This window comes from Mycteria americana, chromosome 2 (assembly GCF_035582795.1).
Source record: "Mycteria americana isolate JAX WOST 10 ecotype Jacksonville Zoo and Gardens chromosome 2, USCA_MyAme_1.0, whole genome shotgun sequence".
In the NCBI taxonomy this organism is placed as follows: Eukaryota; Metazoa; Chordata; class Aves; order Ciconiiformes; family Ciconiidae; genus Mycteria; species Mycteria americana.
The window spans coordinates 83,710,183-83,731,999 of NC_134366.1; the positions used below are offsets into that span (position 1 = coordinate 83,710,183).

At 36.6% G+C, this 21,817-nt stretch overlaps 1 protein-coding gene across 1 annotated transcript in view; it reads right to left on the minus strand.

Annotated features, from left to right (window-relative positions):
- The window catches only part of RELCH (RAB11 binding and LisH domain, coiled-coil and HEAT repeat containing), an 86,767-nt gene that overhangs the window by 21,617 nt on the left and 43,333 nt on the right, over positions 1-21,817 (minus strand). Inside the window, exons 11-22 of the mRNA XM_075493971.1 lie at positions 20,469-20,581; positions 15,745-15,835; positions 10,836-10,907; positions 9,895-10,035; positions 9,050-9,214; positions 7,999-8,146; positions 4,370-4,526; positions 3,681-3,804; positions 2,556-2,604; positions 2,053-2,132; positions 1,069-1,175; positions 470-569 (exon numbers count right to left, since the gene is read on the minus strand). Coding sequence (XP_075350086.1) covers positions 470-569; positions 1,069-1,175; positions 2,053-2,132; positions 2,556-2,604; positions 3,681-3,804; positions 4,370-4,526; positions 7,999-8,146; positions 9,050-9,214; positions 9,895-10,035; positions 10,836-10,907; positions 15,745-15,835; positions 20,469-20,581 — 1,347 coding nt within the window. The remainder of the gene's footprint in view (positions 1-469; positions 570-1,068; positions 1,176-2,052; positions 2,133-2,555; positions 2,605-3,680; positions 3,805-4,369; positions 4,527-7,998; positions 8,147-9,049; positions 9,215-9,894; positions 10,036-10,835; positions 10,908-15,744; positions 15,836-20,468; positions 20,582-21,817) is intronic.

Below are 21,817 nucleotides of genomic sequence, written 5' to 3' on the forward strand. Positions count from 1 at the left end.
GTGAATTAGGCTACTGATGATGTGTTGAATAGCAAAACCAAATGTTAAAACTCAGAGATGCTTATTTATGTTTATCTACAGACCTAAGCAAACACATTTGACAATGTATTTAATTCTGGTTTGAACACAGTTTAGCAATGAAATGCGTTTTCATAATCAGAAAATGTTTTTCAGCATGCAATAATCAGAATGCAACAATCAAGTCAGCAGCAGATCAAAGAACACACACACAGTTACTACAGAAACATCTTGCAAGTGGCTCATGACAAACTGCTTAGAGAAAGATGTGCTGTTGAACAGGGAACAGATATAGAAACAACTGCACAACAACTTCCTGCTCCATCACACAGTACACAATTTACTTAAGCCATCTGCATTTTTTAAGAATGTAGCAACATTATCTGAATCACTGTTTTTAAAAATAAACTCTAGTTTTAAAAAGGTGTAAAAAAGTTTGGATAACACTTACTTCAAACATTCTAGCAGCTGTACATCGAACAAGAGCAGAAGTATGGACAACTCCATACCATAAGACAGTTAATAGCAGCTCATGATAAGCTGGGTTTGCCCTAAAAGAAAACAGTTGGACAATCAAAACAAACAAAAAAACCCCAAACAAATCCCAAACCCTGAATATATTCTCTGCCTACAAAATGTATTCTCAAGAATCCATTGCTCAAATCTAAAACTCCAACATTTATCCTTTCTGAAGGATACATAACATTTATCTCATTCTGAAGGATGTGCAACATATTGCTGTCTAGAAAATTTTAAAGTGCATTTTGAAGTTATTAAAATGAATTTCCATTTTATCCTCAATGACTGATTTTTGCCTTTTTTTTTGTTTGGTTTTTGGTGTTTCTTTTTTACACTTCAGAATTTTTCTACCACTACATTTTTAATCTACAGATTAAAACCTCAAATTTTGTGAAACACCAAGGAAAAAAGCAAGTATTCCCTTTATTTACCCAAAGCATCACAATTATTAAAATTACAGCCAGATTAGCAGCTTTTAATAAAAACGTCTAATGTACTTAGATCTAGTCAACTCCAAGGTATATTCTTTACCCCAGTTCCACAAAGGAAGCTTTCAGGCTATCAAGAGGAGCATGGGATAGTGAAAGCATGGTCATTACGTCTTCTAAGAATCCAACTAACAGCTTGCGGTCTTCTTCCTGAAAGAAGAACGTACAGTGTTGAATGTAGTAGAAGCATTGCTGCAGTTGTGATGATGACCTACAGCTACAAGACAGACAAACTATGAATGAGAACAAACTAGATTTAGCCTTTAACAATCTTCTGATGAACTTCAAAAATGTGGTTTAAGAACATGAACCTTTCAAAGCAAACACAAGAAGAGACTGTATTTCATCAACAAAGCACGTACTTGTGCATAAATTACCCAAATTGTTTTACTAAAGAAACTTTTAAGAAGAGTACTTAAGTACTTTCATGGCTCCTGACAGTTTGTGATTGCTCACAGTCCACTAAACATTTGTGAGATGATGAAGTATTTATTTTTTCCTGTAAGCTACGTATGTGCCGGTCCATAACTGTTGATTACTGGGGGATTAGGTAGTATTATTTATGCAGTGTTTATTTTAGTACTACATAACACTAAAATTTTAGGACTCCAACTATGCCCAAAATGGCGATTTACCTGCTTATCTGTTTCAGTAAATTTTTGCAAAATAATGTTTGCAGGGGTCACAGTTAAATAGCCAAGAACCCATTTATGGAATAACATCAATATTTTTGATAGAGGCACATGCCATCTGTCAATGCCTGAGAGCTAGCAGTGGTGAAGATGCCAGATGTCATTTTAAGATTTACTGAATTCAGGTTTTAACACTGATGACTATCATCTAAATGTAGTAGACAACCTGACTAGAAAACTTTGCTTTTAAATATGTTTACAGCTGCCTGCTTATCTACCTATCTTCAAAGCACAAGAGCACCATAAGTTTTCAAAGAAAACAGTAAGGGTTTTTTTGTAGAATAAATTTTACATAATATTATATATTTAACAAAGAAACAGAAAAACAAACCTACCTGAATATAACATGTAAGGACCCCTGTTGCATAGATGGGAACTGTGGCTTTTGTTAGCACTCCATTACCTGCTGTGGAATCTGATGAAACACAGTGAAGAATTAGGTTTTATATATACATATATGTGTACATATGTGTGTGTGTAGTATATATATTACACATTTTGTACATATGTGGTAGACTTATATGTGTGTATTATAAATATCATATATATATATTCACCTTTTTATACATACATGAATTTATATACGTATATACATGCACACATGTGCTAAAACAATGCTCAAGTGGCATTCGGACTTGAGATTTTATTTGTACTTCACGCACACAATCTACAACTTCAGAGTGTTCCATTCGGATTAAGATTACATTTTCAACATTTCAGAAAGATGACAAATTTGAGAACTGCAGTCTGAAAATGTTATTTGAAAAAGAGATTGACAGTTTTTTTTCCAGTTGCAGTTAAGATCAATTTTTATTCATCTGAGTAAAAAGCTACTTACCTATGTTTTCCTCAGACAGTCTTAAGATTTCCTGGAACTGTGGTTTTACCTATACAAAGGATGATGAATCCCACGTAAGAAAACCTGTTACCAGTGTCAATTAACTTAGGAAAAAATCAACAATATAAAGAAAACCCAACAGAAAAAGGACATTTTGAAGGTACAGGAAGAAAAAAACCCTTTAAAAATCATAGCCAGCTTTTATGAAAATTGAAAGTATGACATAAGAGAGTAAAAATTTCTATTGAGTACCCACAGTGAGGTAGCAGTATTTAGCACTCCTGATACCAAAGGTTGAAGTCTCTTGGCAGTATGCTTAGTTGGGCTTTAGGCTTTACGGTTTTACCAAGCTATATGTAAAAAAAAAAAAAAAATGTTTTTTGTTTTATATTTTTGCTGGCCATGAAGTGCTCTCTTCCAAATATAGCTATGATAATCAGTATCAGAACAATTTTATAGAAGCAAGGGTTCTAAAGATAACTTACAGAAGGGGCTTTCAGAGACCAGAGACTGGTTTTAATCTCTTCTCTGGAAGCAGCACGTAATGCTAACCCTATTTTGTAATTTTATCTTTAGGTAATCCTCTCATGTTTTATAATTTCCCTTTAAAATATTTTTTAATTCTATTCAGAAGTTATTTTATTGAGAAAAATGATACATTTCCTTGATAAAAATGTTTAGATTATCATCTATAGAAAACATTTCAGGCAGGGAAAGCATTATTTTTAAATTTCCAATCAAGTACAGGCTGGACTACTTATGTACACCACAAACACTGAACAGTATGCTGTTCTGAAGAAAGAAAATCGTTAAATCACTAGAATTAGGATGATCTCTCCCACTCTCTATGCCATTCAGAAAGCAAGTAAGAATAGAGTTTAAAAAAAAAATCCTTCTTTGTTGGGAAAGACAAGAAGGCCATTCCAAAATGGTCAAAACCAGAAATCGAAAGGATGTAAACAGGGGTTTAAAAATAGCAGGTTTAAATGCACTTATGGAAAAGCATCAGTGTGCATGCAAATATAAATGGTCACATAAAGTGTGGGTATTCAGACATGCTGTAAATACGGAGAATATATATTATCAAGGTACTCTTTTTGTAGAACATTTAAGGTAATATCTTACCTTAGTGTTTGTAAAAATTTTCCCAAATGTCCTACAAAGTCTCCAGAAAAATCTAGAAAACTCATGGACACAGGCAGTTGATGCTACATTGATCTTGCCAACTATTTCTATAAGCTGTGGTAGCCTAAAAATCAGGAAACAAAAGGATATTAAACACTACTCTGATCTTTTGTTTCTCTCCAGTTATATTTCTATAGATTTACTGTTTATATTAATAAATATACACACACACACACAGCACTATTGTTTCTAATAAAATTATCTACATGTTCTGTACAATTCCTGACTCTTGAAGAAAGCAAGGGTTCAACTGTCAGAAAAGTCTGACCTATATTTTCAAACATCTGTTACTGCAGAACAGTGTATTTCATGAGATATTCAGAATACAACAATCTTCACTTCAACACAGAATTGACTATACTAGTGCAAAGATGAAAGAAACATTTTTTTGGAGCAAGTACTTACCTACACATTCTGCTAGACAGTTGACATTTTCTGAATAAAATCAAAGTCAATTCAGTATGAAAATTAAAACGCCTAAAAAAATTCAATCTTTCCCTCTTTAATAATTCTTAAACAGAATCATACTTAAAAGTTATTTTTAATAATTGTTAAACATAATCATGCTTAAGAACTATTAATTTTGACACATTTTAAAATTAGGAATCATAAGATACCAATTAACTCACAGCTGATTGACTACCCATAGCAAAGTCTCCCAGCCTGTGGTACCCTCATGTTCTAGCTGATAGTCATACAGATGCAACAACACTGCTAATTGTTCACGGCTTCCAATGATGATGGCCACATCCTGAAGAGGCGATACGGGTCGGGGAAATCTAGTGACTGTAACAACAGAGAACAAGACATCATGAACAAAAGAAGATGAAAATACCTTGGAGGTAATGTCAGTAAAGATAGCTAAGAAAGTCTGAAACTCTTTAGTGCCTTCTGTGTAAGGTTATCAAATTGCTTTTTAAAAATCAGTGAGTTAAATCCGTCTCGGAAGAGATTACATAACCCTCATTTAAAAAGAGAAACTGCTGGTACAGGGAGATTATGGAATTATCATCAGCAGCATGGCTTCAGCAAGGGCAAATCTTGCCTGACCAGCCTAGTGGCCTTCTGTGATGGGAGTGACTACATCAGTGAACAAGGGAAGAGCTATGGATCCCATCTATCTGGACTTCTGTAAGGCCTTTGACACAGTCCCCCACAACATCCTTCTCTCTAAATTGGAGAAATATGGATTTGATGGATGGACTTTCCAGTGGATAAGGAATTGGCTGGATGGTTGCATCCAGAGAGTAATGGTCAACTGCTCCACGTCCAGATGGAGATTGGTGATGAGTGGTGTCCCTCAGGGGTCTGTAGTGGGACCAGTACTGTTTAATATCTTCATCAATGACATAGACAGTGGGATCGAGTACACCCTCAGCAAGTTTGCAGATGACACCAAGCTGAGTGGTGCGGTTGACACGCCTGAGGGATGGGATGCCATCCAGAGGGACCTAGAAAAGCTCAAGCAGTGGGCCCATGTGAACCTCATGAGGTTCAACAAGGCCAAGTGCAAGGTCCTGCACCTGGGTCAGGGCAACCCCCAGTATCCATACAGGCTGGGGGATGAAGGGATTGACAGCAGCCCTGCAGAGAAGGACTTGGGGGTAGGTACTGGTGGGTGGAAAAACTGGACATGAGCTGGCAATGTGTGCTCGCAGCCCAGAAAGCCTATCATATCCTGGACTGCATCAAAAGAAGCGTGGCCAGCAGGTCGAGGGAGGTGATTCTGCCCCTCTGCACTGGTGAGACCCCACCTGGAGTACTGTGTTCAGCTCTGGAGCCCTCAGCACAGGAAAGACATGGACCTGTTGGAGCGAGTCCAGAGGAGGGGCCACAAAAACGATCAGAGGGGTGGAACACCTCTCCTATTGAGGAAAGGTTGAGAGAGTTGGGGTTGCTCAGCCTGGAGAAGACAAGGCTCCTGGGAGACCTCATTGCAGCCTTTCAATACTTAAAGGGGGCTTACAGAAAGATGGGGACAGATTTTTTTAGTAGGGCCTGTTGCGATAGGACAAGGGGTAATGGTTTTAAACTAAAAGAGGGTAGATTCAGGCTAGATATAAGGAAGAAATTTTTTATGACGATGGTGGTGAAACACTGGACCAGGTTGCCCGGAGCGGTGGTAGATGCCCCATCCCTGGAAACATTCAAGGTCAGGTTGGACAGGGCTCTGAGCAACCTGATCTAGTTGAAGATGTCTCTGCTCATTACAGGGGGGTTGGACTAGATGGCCTTTAAAGGTCCCTTCCAACCATTCTATGATTCTATGATCCCAAAGAACACACTGCAGATTTACAGTAAAGTGACTTGCAGGTAAGGTTTCCTGACCTCTGTTGCTACACGTTAATCATCTAACTGCTCCAACCTTTATATATGAAGTAGTTTTTGACACTCCCCACTCCCTCCCCCTACTCCTTAATTATTTGAATTATCAGAAGAGAATAATTTACACGTAAAAAGCAAGACCTCAAAATTCTAGACCATTAAAATATCTGGGAATTGAAAGCCTTCACTTTCATTTCAAAAGCACATTGCTTTTATTATTCTCCATTCATGTCAAGCATACTTAAAATTATTCATCAATGAAGTTAAGCAACAAGAACATCATCTTTCCTACTGCAAAATTCAAGAAAGCAAGCTTGCAGTTCCTGCAATGCTACTGGATTAGTGAAAAGTACATGAGATTTTTCCTCCGCTTTCATGAAGGAAGAAACTGTCAGACTAGGCTGAAGCCCGAAACATTTGAATTCCTTATTTAAGCAGTAGCCACTCAGGGAAAAAGTGCTCATCTTCAAATGACTCAAGTCAGCTGAACTAGTTTTACCATGGCATGTTTAACATTTTCGCATTAATATTGTACAGTAACATACCACTAGCTACTTTCCAAATTCTCCTTTAAAGTTGTTACCCTTTCCTTGCATCTCCACACATAGCACTATTATCAGCATGTGGCAGGTATTACCAATAATATCTTTAAAAAGTCTGTAACAGGAGAAAACGTTCTACAGGCTAGGATTGCTGACCTAAGTATAACTTCACTATAAGGCCATTCAGTCTCCTAAGATATTACATAGATACATAACAGATGGTGAAGCTCCTGCACTAGGCTGTATTTTTCCCATTTCATAAAATTTTTTATTTGTAGGAGTTAACTGAAACTGAGGCCAGCCTTCTTGAGCTATTATTGGCTATTAGTGGAAATTAATTCTTCAGAAACCTTTAGGAAGTCTAATTAAGGATAGCTTTATTTTCTCAAAAGCTTCTTTTAAGAAGTAGAGAGAAATAATGAGAGATTAAATAAAAACTTGTTTTGTGATAATCCGGTCTCTCAAGTGTAGAAAGGGGTGGGAAAAGGAAGCATTACTTAAGGATTTGCTAAGGGAGACCAATATGAAAAAGCATTTAAGAGACAAATCAGAAGGCAAAACTGTTGTTTTTTTTTTTTTTTTTTTTTTTTTTTTTTTTTTTTTTTTTTTTTACACAATTTATGTTGTGTATTAGGACATCAAAGTATTTCATTGCAAGACTCTTATTGGATTACATAAAGCTATGTCAATGGGCACAAAGAAGCCATTTTGCCTGTAACATTGCTAAGTAAGTACAGAAAAAAATCCAAAAGGATACCATTTAGTTCTCATTTATTCTACTGGCAATTGTTTTGTAAATATTCACGACTTAGATATTTCTTCTGCATCAACAAGCTGATATTTGTAATTAGTTAAATATCTGATAAGGGTTCATGTCAGACTGATTTATTTCATAGGCATGAAGTAGAAGCAGAAGGAAGAAAGGAAGTAGGAAGATGTTTTCCCAAAAAGGGAAAAACAGAACACAGAAAAAAGTCATGACAAGTCTTCCTATGCTGGAATCTGCCTTTAAAGAAAAATAATTCTGTCAACTCAGCAACATTAAAGAAAGAAAATTCACAACATGACAGAGGTTCCCTGAATTTCTTTCTCTGTGCTTGCTATATATGAAAATACCACATAAAGAACAGGTGGATTAGAAAAAAAGGCTTGGGAAGAAACTTAAATTATTATTGTACAGACAGTGTGCTATTATAAAGATCTAAAGTTTACACATAGATTCTGCAACTTATGTTTATGTAGTAACCTTAAATACACACAAATCCCAAGTAAATGTGGACTATGGACTATTTCCTGAAATTCTTCCTTTGCAGTTAATAGTGATTTGAGATTTGTCACTGAATTATACTGAAGTTTATAAGAATTCCACGTATCAGAAATGAATCATTTACCTTCTATTTGTGGTACTTCTCCCTGAAGTTTAGCCTTGCTTGTGAAAGGTGCATTCTGTAGCACCAGTGCAAACAGTGAAGGAATCAATGACTGCAGAGCAGACAGATACATGTGGAGCTTATGTTCATCCAAGCCATGTTCTCCTTCCTGAAACAAACAGGACATTTACTTAAAAGTTTTTGGTTTGGATGATCTGTTGCTTAGGCATGTATTCTCTGGCAAGAGATCAATGCATCTATGATGAGCTTCTACACAGAGACACTAATTATACAGTAATTTATCCTGACCACAAGCTTACTTTGTGTCACCATCCAAATCGCCTTGTCAGCCTTAAGTCACTCTACTCAAAAGATTCAAGCAATATAGCCTTTGGCATTTAGTAGTTCACGTCGACGAACATACTGATATTCTGAAAGAACATTTTTCAGCACATTTTGGAAATGTGAATCCCTTGATCTCAGAGACCAATGCATCTAAAAACTGAATAAACTACTTGCCTGTTGTGTGAAAACAAGAATCTTGGTTAAGCATGTTAGATTGTTATGAGATACCTGGAAAGTTCTGGAAAATAGGGTATCTACCAAATCAACTGTGCAGACAAACTGGCTCATAATTGCAAACAACACAACTAAACCATTCAATTCTACTTTTCTTTTGTTTAATAAATATTGCACTTCATTAAAAACTACACTATGTAACACTTAAAAACAATTTAAATATAGGGCAAATGCACTCAGAATGACACATATCATCTGGTCACAGTCCCAAGCAAGTGTTTTCTCAACTGCACTTTGATTACTGGGCTAGAAAGCAAAATGTTGTTAAAGAAGAATATGTTTGGTTTTGGGGGTTTTGGTGTTTGGCGTGTTGTCTTTTTTTATCTTCTTCCAAAGGACAAGTTATGGAGTTACAACAAGAATCTCCAGAAAATTTTTCCCCCATAGAACATTAAGTAGCAATTATTTACATTTTTGTATTTTTTAAAAAAGCCTGCATATGTAACAAAGATACAAAGAAAATTCTCCAGCATAGAAACAGCTGAACACATACCCTGAGCAATTTTTCAATTTTATTAAGCAGTGTAGGTATAAGATGGAACTGTAAATTTCCCAGTTCTGTTGTCCAGGCAGCGTAAGCAGGTAAAAATACCTGATGTGTTGCACTAACTACACGTTCTGAAGGGTCTCCTAAAGCTGAAAGCAGCAGTTCAAAGCCCTGGCAAAAGACAATAAAGAATGTCATTATTTTCCTAAAATTTATGCTAAAGTTTCCCAAACAAAACATGCAGACTAGAAAAAGACTACCATCTATTTTTAAAACTTTACACTAATAAAACAAGGTAGTACATGGAGGCCTTTCAACAGATATTCCCACCACATCTACAAAGGTAAACAGTAGGTGGTTCAATGATCCTGCTAGTATTTCTCTACAGTCAAGTTATCAGAATCAATAGAAACACGTTTTACCACTCTGCCTTCAAACACTCAAAGACAGGATTAGAAGTTCTTCATTTTCACTTATCTGAAACATTATTAGGTAGTATTAAGTTGAACTACAAGTAGGCTTTGTTGTAGTAGACAAACCTCTGTTAGCACTTGATGATGTCACATTGGCTAATATCAGGTGGGCAATGAAGTGATACGTTCTTGAAGGCAAATTATGAATTATTAGAGAAGCTTCTGTATAAGGCTTACACCTGAGTTTTTAACAATACTTGCAAGTATATGTTTTCTTTTTGGTCTTGGTGATACAGTAAAATCAACATTCATATAAACCATCAAAATTCTGAAAAGCATCTGGAAAGATTTAATAAAAATACATGAAATTATTCATCCCCCTATTCATGAAGACTATAGAAGACATTTTACACATACAGAACCCAAACCAAATTATACCTGTTGATATTTGTCTGGATCATCAATATATCCCATAATGATGCCAAGGCTTTTGATCACGGCTTCTCGTACCAGATCCGCCTTATCTTCCATTAGCATTTGCTGCAGCATGGAAAGTACTAATGAACTACGAATTTCTTTCTGTTTGTAAACAAGAAACATACTTGTTAAATCCAATGAAACAAGAAATGCCTGTTTATATCAATTTTTAGAAATAATTTGCAGTTCTATTAGTGCTCACAAACAAAATACCCTCCTCCAACCACAGATCCCTTTATGAATATTGCACATTCAGTTTTCACAACAGAAGATGAATGAATATAAAATATTAGTAGCCTCATTAGAGAGCCTTTTGTCCTACTACGCACAGAACTCAGGTCCTTTAATTCTTATAGAACCAAAAATAACTAACAGAAAAAAACTACTATAGGCCTAGACTTAAAACAGAATCTTTAATCACTGCATCGCTAAACTGGAGAAGTGGGTTTTTAATTTGGGTTATTTTCCTCTTTCTCTGAAGTTTCAAATTCTAGTTCACCACTGACTTAATTTTGCTGCTGCTTCTAACTGGCAGCACTCTTCATGTAACATTCCACAGTATCTGAAGAACTCTATTATTGGGTGCCAATTATTTTTTCAGAGATTATTTCCTTAATTGGTCCTAACTATAACTACTGAAACAACGATTTTTTTCAGAACATACTGTTTTTGAAGACATTTTATAGCTAGATCAACCTGTATTCCTTTATAATAAGCTATCTCCTGCTTAATGTGATTTATTGAATCTCACATGTGTGATATAAAGTAGAAGCCAATGTGACTGTCTATGCATAACGCACATGTGTGGGAATATTTAAAATGATAAAGGATGCTTACATTATGCAACAGATTTTCACCTTGCTTTCACTAGCAAAGTATTTAGAGACAGTATTAATACTTACTGGAAGGTAAGGTGCTAGAGCTCCACAGGATTCTGCTACCAGTAGCCGTCTCTCTGGGTATTTGTGGTTGATCTGGTAGAGAGAAACAGAATGGCTATTTGCTTTACAATAACCAGTATTCAAAATGTGGTTAGAATGAACTGCAACGGAGGGATACGTCTGCAACTATTAGATAAACATTGACCGTGCCCATAGAAGTTGTATATGGGTAGTAAGTAGCCCCAAATTCTTGCACTGAGGCATAAAGGCAAGGCAGATACAGCCTTCTCTAGCTGTCCTATAAAATAGAGCTTATAGTAAGAGAAGAATCTGAGAAGTTTGTATGTATGCATATGCAGTAAAACAAAGGGTGGGAAGCAGCGTATGGGCTGCTGTACTCTAAAGAATATGAGTAACTTCTGAGCTGGCACATCATGAAATATTTTGTCTTGTGCAGCCCTTCAGGAGCACCATTCCTCTAAGAACTACACAAGTGCCCTCTAGTGCTCTAAGCCAACCAGTGTAGCATAGCTGCCTAGGTCTTGCTGAGCAATCGGGGTCGAAAGAAGACACATGTACTAAGGCAAAAAGTACTTGCATGCTACTGAGGTTCTGCTCTCAAGTCCAGCATAAACATGTCACACCTCTAAAATGGGACTGAAAACAGCTCCTATTCCCAAAACCTCTTGATCCTGTGCTACCTCCTCTTTCCATTCAAAGGCTGTTTGAAAATTATGCCTTACAAATTTAATATTGACACTTTGGACCAAGTTTGCATCCTGGTGGAGTCAGCTTTAACAGCCAACGTAATGGTTGTACAATGAAATATGTGACACGTTTCAATATACCTTGTGAATAAAAAATTTTAGGGTAAAATGGTGAGAGGGAAATGTGAATAGTTTGATCCTGTCAGATAAAATAGGATATGCATGTGGTGCGACTGTCTCTTTCTCTCTTGCTATGCAGTGTATAGCCTTGGTAAGACAACCATCTTACCACGGAAAAGACCAAGGTACTCACTGCCTTCTTTGTCTTGGTCTTTACTGGGAAGACTTGCCTTCAGTACTCTGAGGTCCCTAAAACCCATGCAAAAGTCTGGAGCAAGGAAGACTTACCTTTGGTAGAGAATTATCAGGTTAGGAAACATTTAAACAAAATGGACATACACTAGTCTGTGGGCCCTGATGGGGATGCACCCATGAGTGCTGAGGGAGCTCGCTGATGTCATTGCAAGACCACTCTTGACAATCAATGAAATGTCGTGGCAATGGGGAAGGTTCCTGCAGACTGGAAGAAAGCAAGTGTCACTGCTGTCTTCAGGAAGGGCAAGACAGAGGATCCAGTGAAACACAGGCCAGTCTGCCTCACATCAGTTCCTGGGACAGTGTTGAAGCAATTAATCCTGAAAAGCATTTCCAAACATATGAAGGACAAGAAAGTGGTTGGGAATAGTCAGCATGTATTTATATAGGAAAAACCATGCATGACCAACCTGATAGCTTTCCGAGATGAGTGGCTCAGTGAACAAGGGGAAAGCAATATTGTTTATCTTGACTTCAGCAAGACTTTTGATACTGTTTCCCATAACATCCTAATTCACATAGTCATGAAGTCTAGGCTAGGTTAAGGACAGTGAGGCAGATGGAAAACTGGCTGAACTAATCACAGGCTCAAAGAGTTGCAGCTGGGGGCCAGTCCCCAGTGGTGCACCCCAAGGGTTGATCCTGCAGCCAACAATGAAGATGTATAACATCTTTGTTAATGACCTAGATGACAAGACAGAGTGTATCTCAACAGGTATGCAGATGAGAAAAAACTGGAAGGAGTGGTTGATATACCCAGATGGGTGTACTGCCATTCACCTCAACAGGCTGGAGAAACAGGCAGACAGGACCCTTATGAAGTTCCAAGAAAGGGAAGTGCGAAGTCCTGAACTTGAGCAGAAATAATTCCCATGCACCAGGACAGACTGGGGGCCAACTGGCTGGAAAGCAGCTTAGCAGAGAAGGACCTGGAGGGCCTGACAAATATCAAGCAGAGCCAGCAATGCACTCCTTGCAGCAAGGAAGACCAATGGTATCCTGGGCAGCACTAGGATAAGCATCACCAGCAGGTAAGGAAAGTGATTATCCCTCTTTACTCAGCACTGGTGAGACCACATCTGGAGTGCTGTGTACAGTTCTGGGTTTCCCAGCTACAGCAACAAAGACATACTGGAACAAGTCCAGCAGAGAGACATGAAGATGATTAAGAGACAGGAGTATCTGATATACGGGGGGAGGCTGAGAGAGCTGGGATTGTTTGGTCTTGAGAAGACAGCACTCAGGAGGGATCTTATCCGTATGTATAAACATCCGTACCATGTATAAACATGTGCAGAGAGGTAAAGAACACAGAGGTGCCCAATGAAAGGACAAGAGGAAATGAAATACAGGAAATTCTGCTTTACTGGGAGGGTGGCCAAACCTTGGAACACATTGCCCAGAGATGTTACAGAGCCTCCATCCTCGGACATATTCAAAACCAGACTGGACTTGGTCTTGAGTAACTTGCTGTAGCTGACTCTGTTTTAAGCAGGGGGCTTGGACTACAAGGGTCAAGCCCCTTGTAGTCCCTTCCAACCTCAGTCATTCTGTGATTCTCTCAATTCTACTGGCTTAGGAGAAACTACAGATGAAGACGTAGTAATAAATCAACTTTGGACAACTTCTTACCTTGACTTTATTTCCACAGCACACTGAACAATGGTACCTGACCACTGATGTAGTATTAACGTCTTCACTTTTCTCACTGTTCTGATCTGAAATCACCACGAACTCTCTCAAGAATGAAGTGTGGCAAAGATCATTTGAAAGAGACTCAAATGAACAAATCATGAGCCTCAGGACTAACCTGAAGTCTCGAGCATGGGAGAACGTTCTTTGAGTGTCTTTATCATTATTTTGCACTCATTCATCAGTAGGGCACCTGTAATATTTTTGGAAGTGTGGAGATTTCACAGATGAGAAACATTATGGGCACACAACAGGCTGCTTTAATACCTATAGCATCTTTGACTTATGTGCCATCTTTCCAAATGCAAATTCCCTACTGGTAACAGAGATACACTTTGCCTTCTGGAGCTCTGCCTACCTGAGGGAAACAGCAAAGACTAGTTTCAACTGGTTTAGGTGGACTAGCAAGGCAATATAAATATCACCACTGATGTTGCAAAGACATATTGACACACTGGAGAGAAAAAAGACTCAAATTTCTGCAAGGTTTGTGTTCAGGGAAGATTATTAGCCTTTAGAAACTTAAACATAACTGTAAAATGTTTATTACCATTTCTTTTCCTTTTGTCTTTATTAAGCAGTAGTACAATTTTGGAAGTCAATTAACTAGTCACTAGTTCTGAGGGAACTTAGCATTCACAGAGCCTTGATCTAAACTCAGATGAGCCAGCTACCAAATTCTACCTGTGAAGAGCAGGTAGAAAGATCATGAAGACTAGCCTGACAACTCTGAGCTCCAGAACATGTGGATGAAAATGCTGAATCTTCCCAGGACCCAGTCCTTCGCATCTGTAAATAGATTTTGGTTGGAGACCAACTGCATGGACACTTTCATGATTAAAGCATCTACTGAGAAAAGGTAGAAAGTTATGTGTATTTTTGAGTTCCTTCTACAAACTCAGTCTTGTGACAATGAGATTCAACTGTTATTTTGCCGGAGAAAATAATGACCTGGTTTCAGTACTGCAAACAAAGCCTGGCAAACTGCTTTAAATAAATGCATGATGACATATGGCTTGGCAGCCTGATACGCTGTACTGTTACGGTTGGACTGGTTTCTCTTTTGCATCAGCAATTAGCAAGAAACTGGTATGATGAAGATGTGCTCTGAGGTGAGACTTCTTTTTAAACACTGTTTAAATTTCATAAGGACTAAGAAAACAAAATGTGGTTTATTTTGTGTTCAACTACTATTGCCACAAGTCCTTCATTTAATCAACAGATACATCAGTCATACATATAAACACAAATGCTGCATATAATACATAGTTCTACTGTCAGAAAGCATTAAGACTATTAAAGCTTGGACTTTGTTGTGAAACACAGATGGCTGCGTTATGCAAGAAACAGTAGACAGTTATCAGACCAGAAAGACTGTGCCATCTAAGCAAGCATTACTACTCTGTCATGGCTTAGTTATTCACTGTCTTCTAGGCAATGATGAACTCCCTTTTCTTCATTATGGTAGGAAAATACCATACATTTTCACCTGAACTCATGTTCTGTTTCTATGCCTCAGATCAAACAGGAAGAGCATTTCAGTTTGGTTGTTCAATTATTTCTATTAATTTAGAGTATCTGTGGAAAAGGTCACTGTGATTCTAGAAGTCACATGTAAACTTCAGGCTGATCTTACAGTTGTGAAATCACACCCATCTACAGGGGACTTATTTCTGACTACTTTGATCTCTAATTTTCTGTTTAAGAATTTAAACTAGCTGAAGTGTGGACACTGCTCAGGGACTTAATACAATATAAAAATCAGCGAACGAAATCTTTGAATGAAAATGGATTTCCAACAGTGTGGAAACTACAGTTCAAATTATAAAGGCACCTACCTGGCAATAGGTTAGGCAACACTGCTGATGAACATGTGCATATCCACATATTAATACAACAAACATATGCAGGTATATGCAGGTAACTAGAATCTCCAGATAGTCTTTGACAAATTTTCTGCTTCTGAGTTATTTTTAATGTTATATAAAAGTATATATAATGAGGACAAGGAACATCCAAATACCTTTCCGAAAAATACTTTGAACTGCCATTCACTAAGAAACAAAACCAAAACAACCTCCCCCCTCAAATAAATAAAACTCAACATTTTTGAATTCTTAACTAATTTTCCAGCGTAAAGCACAAAAATCAGTTACCTGTTCCCAACACTGTGGTAAAAGCTCAGCTTCTACACGTGTTGGTCCAACGTGTCGGGCAAATGCCACACACCCAGTCAGTATCATCTGTCTGAAAACATAAATTTAAAGCTTTAACTATAAAGTAAAGTTCTATAACATATAGAATATATTCTTTAAGTTAGGAAAAGCAGATGCTGTCAGGCAACAGGTAATTGTTTACAGCCAAAATTTCACACCATACTCCCTGACTTAAATGCTAAGTCTTAATTGAAAGCCACTATTGTCCCTGCTCATTGCAGGGACGTTGGACTAGATGACCTTTAAAGCTTCCTTCCAACCCAAACTATTCTATGATTCTATCTTGTTTTCTATTTAATATGCCTTTTCCAGAAACTTGCAGATCCCAAACTCCATGAACTTAAGCCTGAGAATCTCTGATTTCCTAATGTCTGAGATTGGGAATCTCTGACACTCTCTCATTTAATTCTTATTACTGAATACTATGATTTATCATGCAGTAAAAGGACCTAAATTAATTAATACTATCACACTATCAGTATTTTAGTCAAGTACACATACTGCTTTTATTTAGAAGCATTTGTGAGATTTAAAGAACTTTGTTCAAAACAAGTAACTTAATTCTTTTATGACATGGTTTTGCAACATTCTAACATGCAAGTTACTGCCAGCTCTCCCAAAATACTGGGCTTTACTCTTGTCAGAAATCCTCTAAAGCCCATTATAAAAGGGAAGTAATCAATCAGTAGTATCTACGATCACCTGAGTCATTTGTATTTATATTCTTGCATTGTTTAACTTGCCTCAAAGTTTGCAAGAAATCACTGTTGTTCCATCAATTTCATAGGCATAGAGATATATTTCAACATTTCAATAAAATTGTACTTAACTGTCATTTGTGATATCTTAACTTTTATTTAATGAGTGTTTATCTTGCCAAGATTTTTTTACTTCTAATTATTTCTCCTGTTAATAGGACTGGAATGATACCAACTTTGCATGCAATTCATCAGTTCTATTTACTTTTAGTGCCTACATCAACACTTAAATAACGAGTTTCAAACAATAATGTGTGGACACGAGACACTCATTTTGTCACCTCCACAGTAAGATTAGGACACCACTGAGAATTTGTTCATTACTACTTTGTGGAAAGTAAGCCAGAATTAATTTGTTACCTTTTTAGTGTCATGTCTAAACTCCTAAATATTTACTGCAGCTAATAGTATGACCTTAAGGTTGAAAGGCAGAGATTCTGCTGGTTATTTCTTAACCAGTTACACAATATACTCCACCAAAAAAAAAAAAAACCCCAGCCAAAAAACCTCATTCACTTTCAGAATCTTTTCAAGGAGAAATAGTCTATTAAAAAGATTCCTCCCCCCCAGCATTCTTTAGGCCAGCAATCAGAACTAGATCTTTGATCAAGGTAAAAAGGTTGGGGAAAAACACAAAAGCAATGATTAGATAAGACTCAAGAAATCAACAGCTAATAGGTGATAGCAATGTGGAAATAAAAGCCTGTGGTAATTCTGAGCTCTACAACAAATAAAATACTTATTCGAATGCCCACCTTTGGTTCTACACGCTGCACCTAATCACAGAACTGGGCAACAGAATATACTTCTATAAGATATTAAAACAGCAAATAGCAGAATACAGTAATCACTTGAAATCCTCTGCATTAGAAATAGGGAAACCCAAAATATACTTTAAAAAAAAAAAAAAAAATCAAAGCTTTTCAAAAAAGTTTCATGAAATCTCAAAATTAACTCAGATTTCCTTTTGCCTTGCCTATAAAGTAGGGAACTTTAAGATATTGCAAAAATAATAAAAAATAATGTTTTAAGTATTTTACTGTAACCATCTTAAAAGCATATGACAACAGTTGGTATTTCAGGGGAATGAAAGGTTGTAAGGATTTCAACAACAAGTCACCGAAACAAAAAAGTGTTAACACTAAGCTGTTGCAAAAATTGCAGTCTAGGCTGGATATGGGAAAAACTTCTTTCTACTTGTTGTCATAATGATCTCTTTTGTTAACAGGATGCTGGGAATGCCTTCCTCAAAGAGGTCTCTCCGGGTTTTGCGCTTATGATCACTTAAGCAGGAACATAAAGCAAATCATTATGATTCAGCAGAGCACTAGTTTGCTTCATCAGTACAGAAACCAAAGTGAAATCAAGAATCAGACTAGAGGAACAAGGCAGAAGTTAGAGTAGAACAGACATAATTCAACACTTCTAAACCCTTTCTAGAGGTTTCAGAAAGTGACTACATGCACTGGTAAGCAATTCAATCTTACATTACACAGTTCAAGGTTCTTTTGTCACTCATAAAGGTTATATTAAAAAGTTACTTACTAGAGTTTTCCTTAATATGTCAGCAAGTTATGTGTGTTCTGTAAGAGGTGGTATCATACGACCGATGAAAAGTCATACTAGATACACTAAGCTTAATGTATTTTAGCTTCTTTTCATTAAGAGTGCTGCTTCTGGGTACATTACTTGGAAATCTTCAAGAGTTCACATTTTGAACTGTGTTTTAACCTTGTCCTAAAAGACCCCAACATTAATCTGACTTCTTCATGGCTCCTTAGCTTCCAAAACCAACATAATTGTCCAAAAAGAAGTTTAAGTAAATCTGACACATATTTGTTCCTTTGCAGAAGAGAATTTGATAGACATTTTGAAAAGCTGAATAGTACATTAATGAGCAAAGCGTTGAGGATAGAAGTGGCCTCGTTAAATATAATGTTAGTATACAAGACTGTGGCAATATGCTGTATCTGCATGCACCAAAAAGCCTCTCACATGGGCAAGAAGCCCAATATAGGCTTTCCATGTAATTGTTAACATATTTTACAAGGTCAAATATTTAAAGGAAAATACTTATTTTAATGGGTTCATTATTAGAAATGCAGTATCACATTTCAGTCTCTTGTATTTAACAAATTAAAAAAGTCAACTTGTTATCAACTGCTGCTTTAATGTATAATGTAGGCCTGTACAGTACAGCAGAAGGTAAACAAATAATATATGAGATAATGAATACCATTGTTTGGTGACTAAATCTGAACGTCTTTGATTACTTCATAATGCACAAGACTGCTAAAATATTATTTAAACTTATTTAGATAAAAACAAGCATGCATAATACACTTTGATACAAATATATAAGTATAAAAAAACCAACTGAAATTCTGAATAAGTATTTTCTCTCTAATTTGTATTCAGAATCTCTTTTATTTGATGGAATTTATTTGATGGAATCTTCAGGCAGGTGTTATGGCACCTTTAAAATAGATTATTATTTTTATATGTGTAAATGTATATTATGTATATATATTTTGTCCTGGAGGTTATGGCAGAATATTCTTCCCAAATTTCTGATGAAAATGAGTTATTTTTAGATATAAATCTCTTAACTCACAACAAAGAATAAACAACTTCAAGGAAAAAGAAGCTTGCGTTTTCTTCTTTTTTAGCTGCTGGAAAAGACAGACCTAACTGAAGCTCAACAGGCACATGAAAAATCTACTTGATAGGCCACTAATCCTGTGACAAATTAACCACAAGAGACTACAAGCAAGATGTAACTTCCTTCCCCTCTCAACCACAAAATAATTTTAGCTTTTCCATCTGCATGGGACATTCAAAACATTTTAGATAATGGTAGATGTTTCAGAAGCAGATTTCTAATGAATCTGAAGTAGAACAAGGACTCCATCTTTTTGTAATTTCAATCTGCATGGTGCCACTGTGGTACAAGTTGCTTTTATTTATTTGTTTATGCATTTTTTGTCTCCAAAGCCATCTCTTTCAATTGTACCTCATCCCTAAATTTTACCATGGGAACAATTTAGAAAAACACCAGAACACTACAGTTTCAGAGAATCTTCAAAAGAAATGCTTTCCACCTCTTTCATAAAGCCCGTTTTTTCTGAAGACAGAATAGAGCAACGATAGATATAGATGCTTTACGAAACATCTCTAATGAAAATAATGGAAGAGCTACAGATAAAATAAAAAAATCTTTCCACAGTCAGAGAAGGAAACATACCAGCTAGGGTACTGTCTTTCAACCTTAAGGATATTCTTATCAAGATCAGTACAAAGTCAGATTTCCTGAGTACTAAGGAAGAACTAAATTTAGAAAACAAAATAAAAAGTATACTTTGTTTCAAAGTCTTAACCAAAACAAAGCTCTTAACGCTTGTCAGAACTAAATCACTGCTTTAGTCTTCTGAATTTCTTATTGCTGCCATAGTACTGAATCATAAGTAGGAAGAGTACTATTTTCTCATGCTATTTTCCCCAACTAAATATGGTAGTTAACTTACAAACATATAGATGGCTAAGATACACTAAGACGGAGGTTTAAAAAAGCTGTTTTGATTTCTATTATCAACCATTGCTAAGAATTACGATCTTAGAGCTCATTTTAACAAAATGTTGCAGTTCATCTTTAAACAAAAAAGGAACTGAAATGTTATGTTGCAGCTTACCAAGCACATTCTTACATTTCAGTAACTAGACAGTACAGGCCATGGAAATGGAAAGTCCCGAAGTCCACATAAATTTGTCAACACTATACCAGCAAAATATCAGCTTAAGTGAAACTTGGTTAAAATCATCCAATAATATCCAATTTCTATTAGTTCTGCTTCTTTGACAAAGAAAAAAAGTTCCTTCTTGTCCCGCAACACACAAACGCAAACACACCTTTGCTCATCATCTGGTCGTTTGATCAAATTGAACAGTATGTGGAGAAGCTGATCTCTCTCTTTGGGTTCAGGATGGAGGCAGGCTGTACACAGTATGAGTGGGATCAATTCCTAAAAAGTTGTGGGTAGGGGAAAACCAAACAAAGTAAAAACGCTTTGGGCATATATTCATTAATGGCAAAAGAAACTAAAAAGATAAATCTAGCCACATAACATCAAAACAGTTAGAGAAGATATTTTAGAGTCTTGATCTCTTATTAAGTGACCTGAAAAAGTGAAGGTCTACAGAAGTTAGAATTATTTTCCTGCTAGGAAAGATCAGGGGAGAACCAGCACATAAAGTAAAAAGCTCTGGAAAGATTAAAATTAACATATGCAGGTCACCTGCAACCAGAATTAGAGGACAATCATGGTTTAAATTGTCTTCATTACCTACTGAACTGAAGAAGCTCCACAGACATCTATGGAACAAAGCTCCTATGGAAAAAGCTATTTCTGATGCCATGGAGTTAAAGATTAAAATTTCCAATTAAGCATGCACACAGTTTTGTGCACAAGTTTGAATAAGCACTGAGAAACATACATTGGTAAAGGTGACTGCAGACAGATAACCTCTATTTTGGGTTGACTGAGAACTATATGATTTTTTTTTTAAAGGTTTCTTGGGTTTTTTGGGGTTTTTTTGTTTGTTTGTTTTGAGGGTTTGGGTTTTTTTTCAATAAAGAGGCAATATCTGAAGCTGAATTTTCTTTTTAAAGCAATTCAATTCCCTTAAGGAACAAACTACCAAGAAAATACTGTGTAAAACATTAACTGAAAGAATATAAGGCTGTTCACAATAGTGAAGACCTCCTCCTTTGTAAATATGACTTCAAAGCTCATGGTATGCATTCCCAGAAGAAAGAAATGTTTCTAAAACATGGACTGGAAGTCCCTTTCCTTGACCTTGTTGATGTGAGCCTTTACTCCAACTGGATTTGGAAGCCACACAATTTCTAGGTGATTTAGTATCTTAAGGACAGAAACATTGCACTGGGAGGTCAGGGGAAAAGAACAAGACAAACCTAGGTGTCTGCAGAGAAAACATGGGCAAGTAATCTGGAGGCTTCCTCTCCCACCTACTGCATGCTTTTGAGCCACTTTCAGCAGACAAGCTTTTTGTGAATTAGTAAGATGTAACAAATAAGCACATGACAGTGGGAAACACTTCTGAAGTTACTAGGAAAGATTACAGAAAATCTGGAAAAAACTATGGTTATATGTAATAACTTTGCAGGGAGGTGACAATTTCTTCTTGCAGACATTAAAAGTCACCTATTCATGATGTTCTTGAGAGAGTAAGCCTAT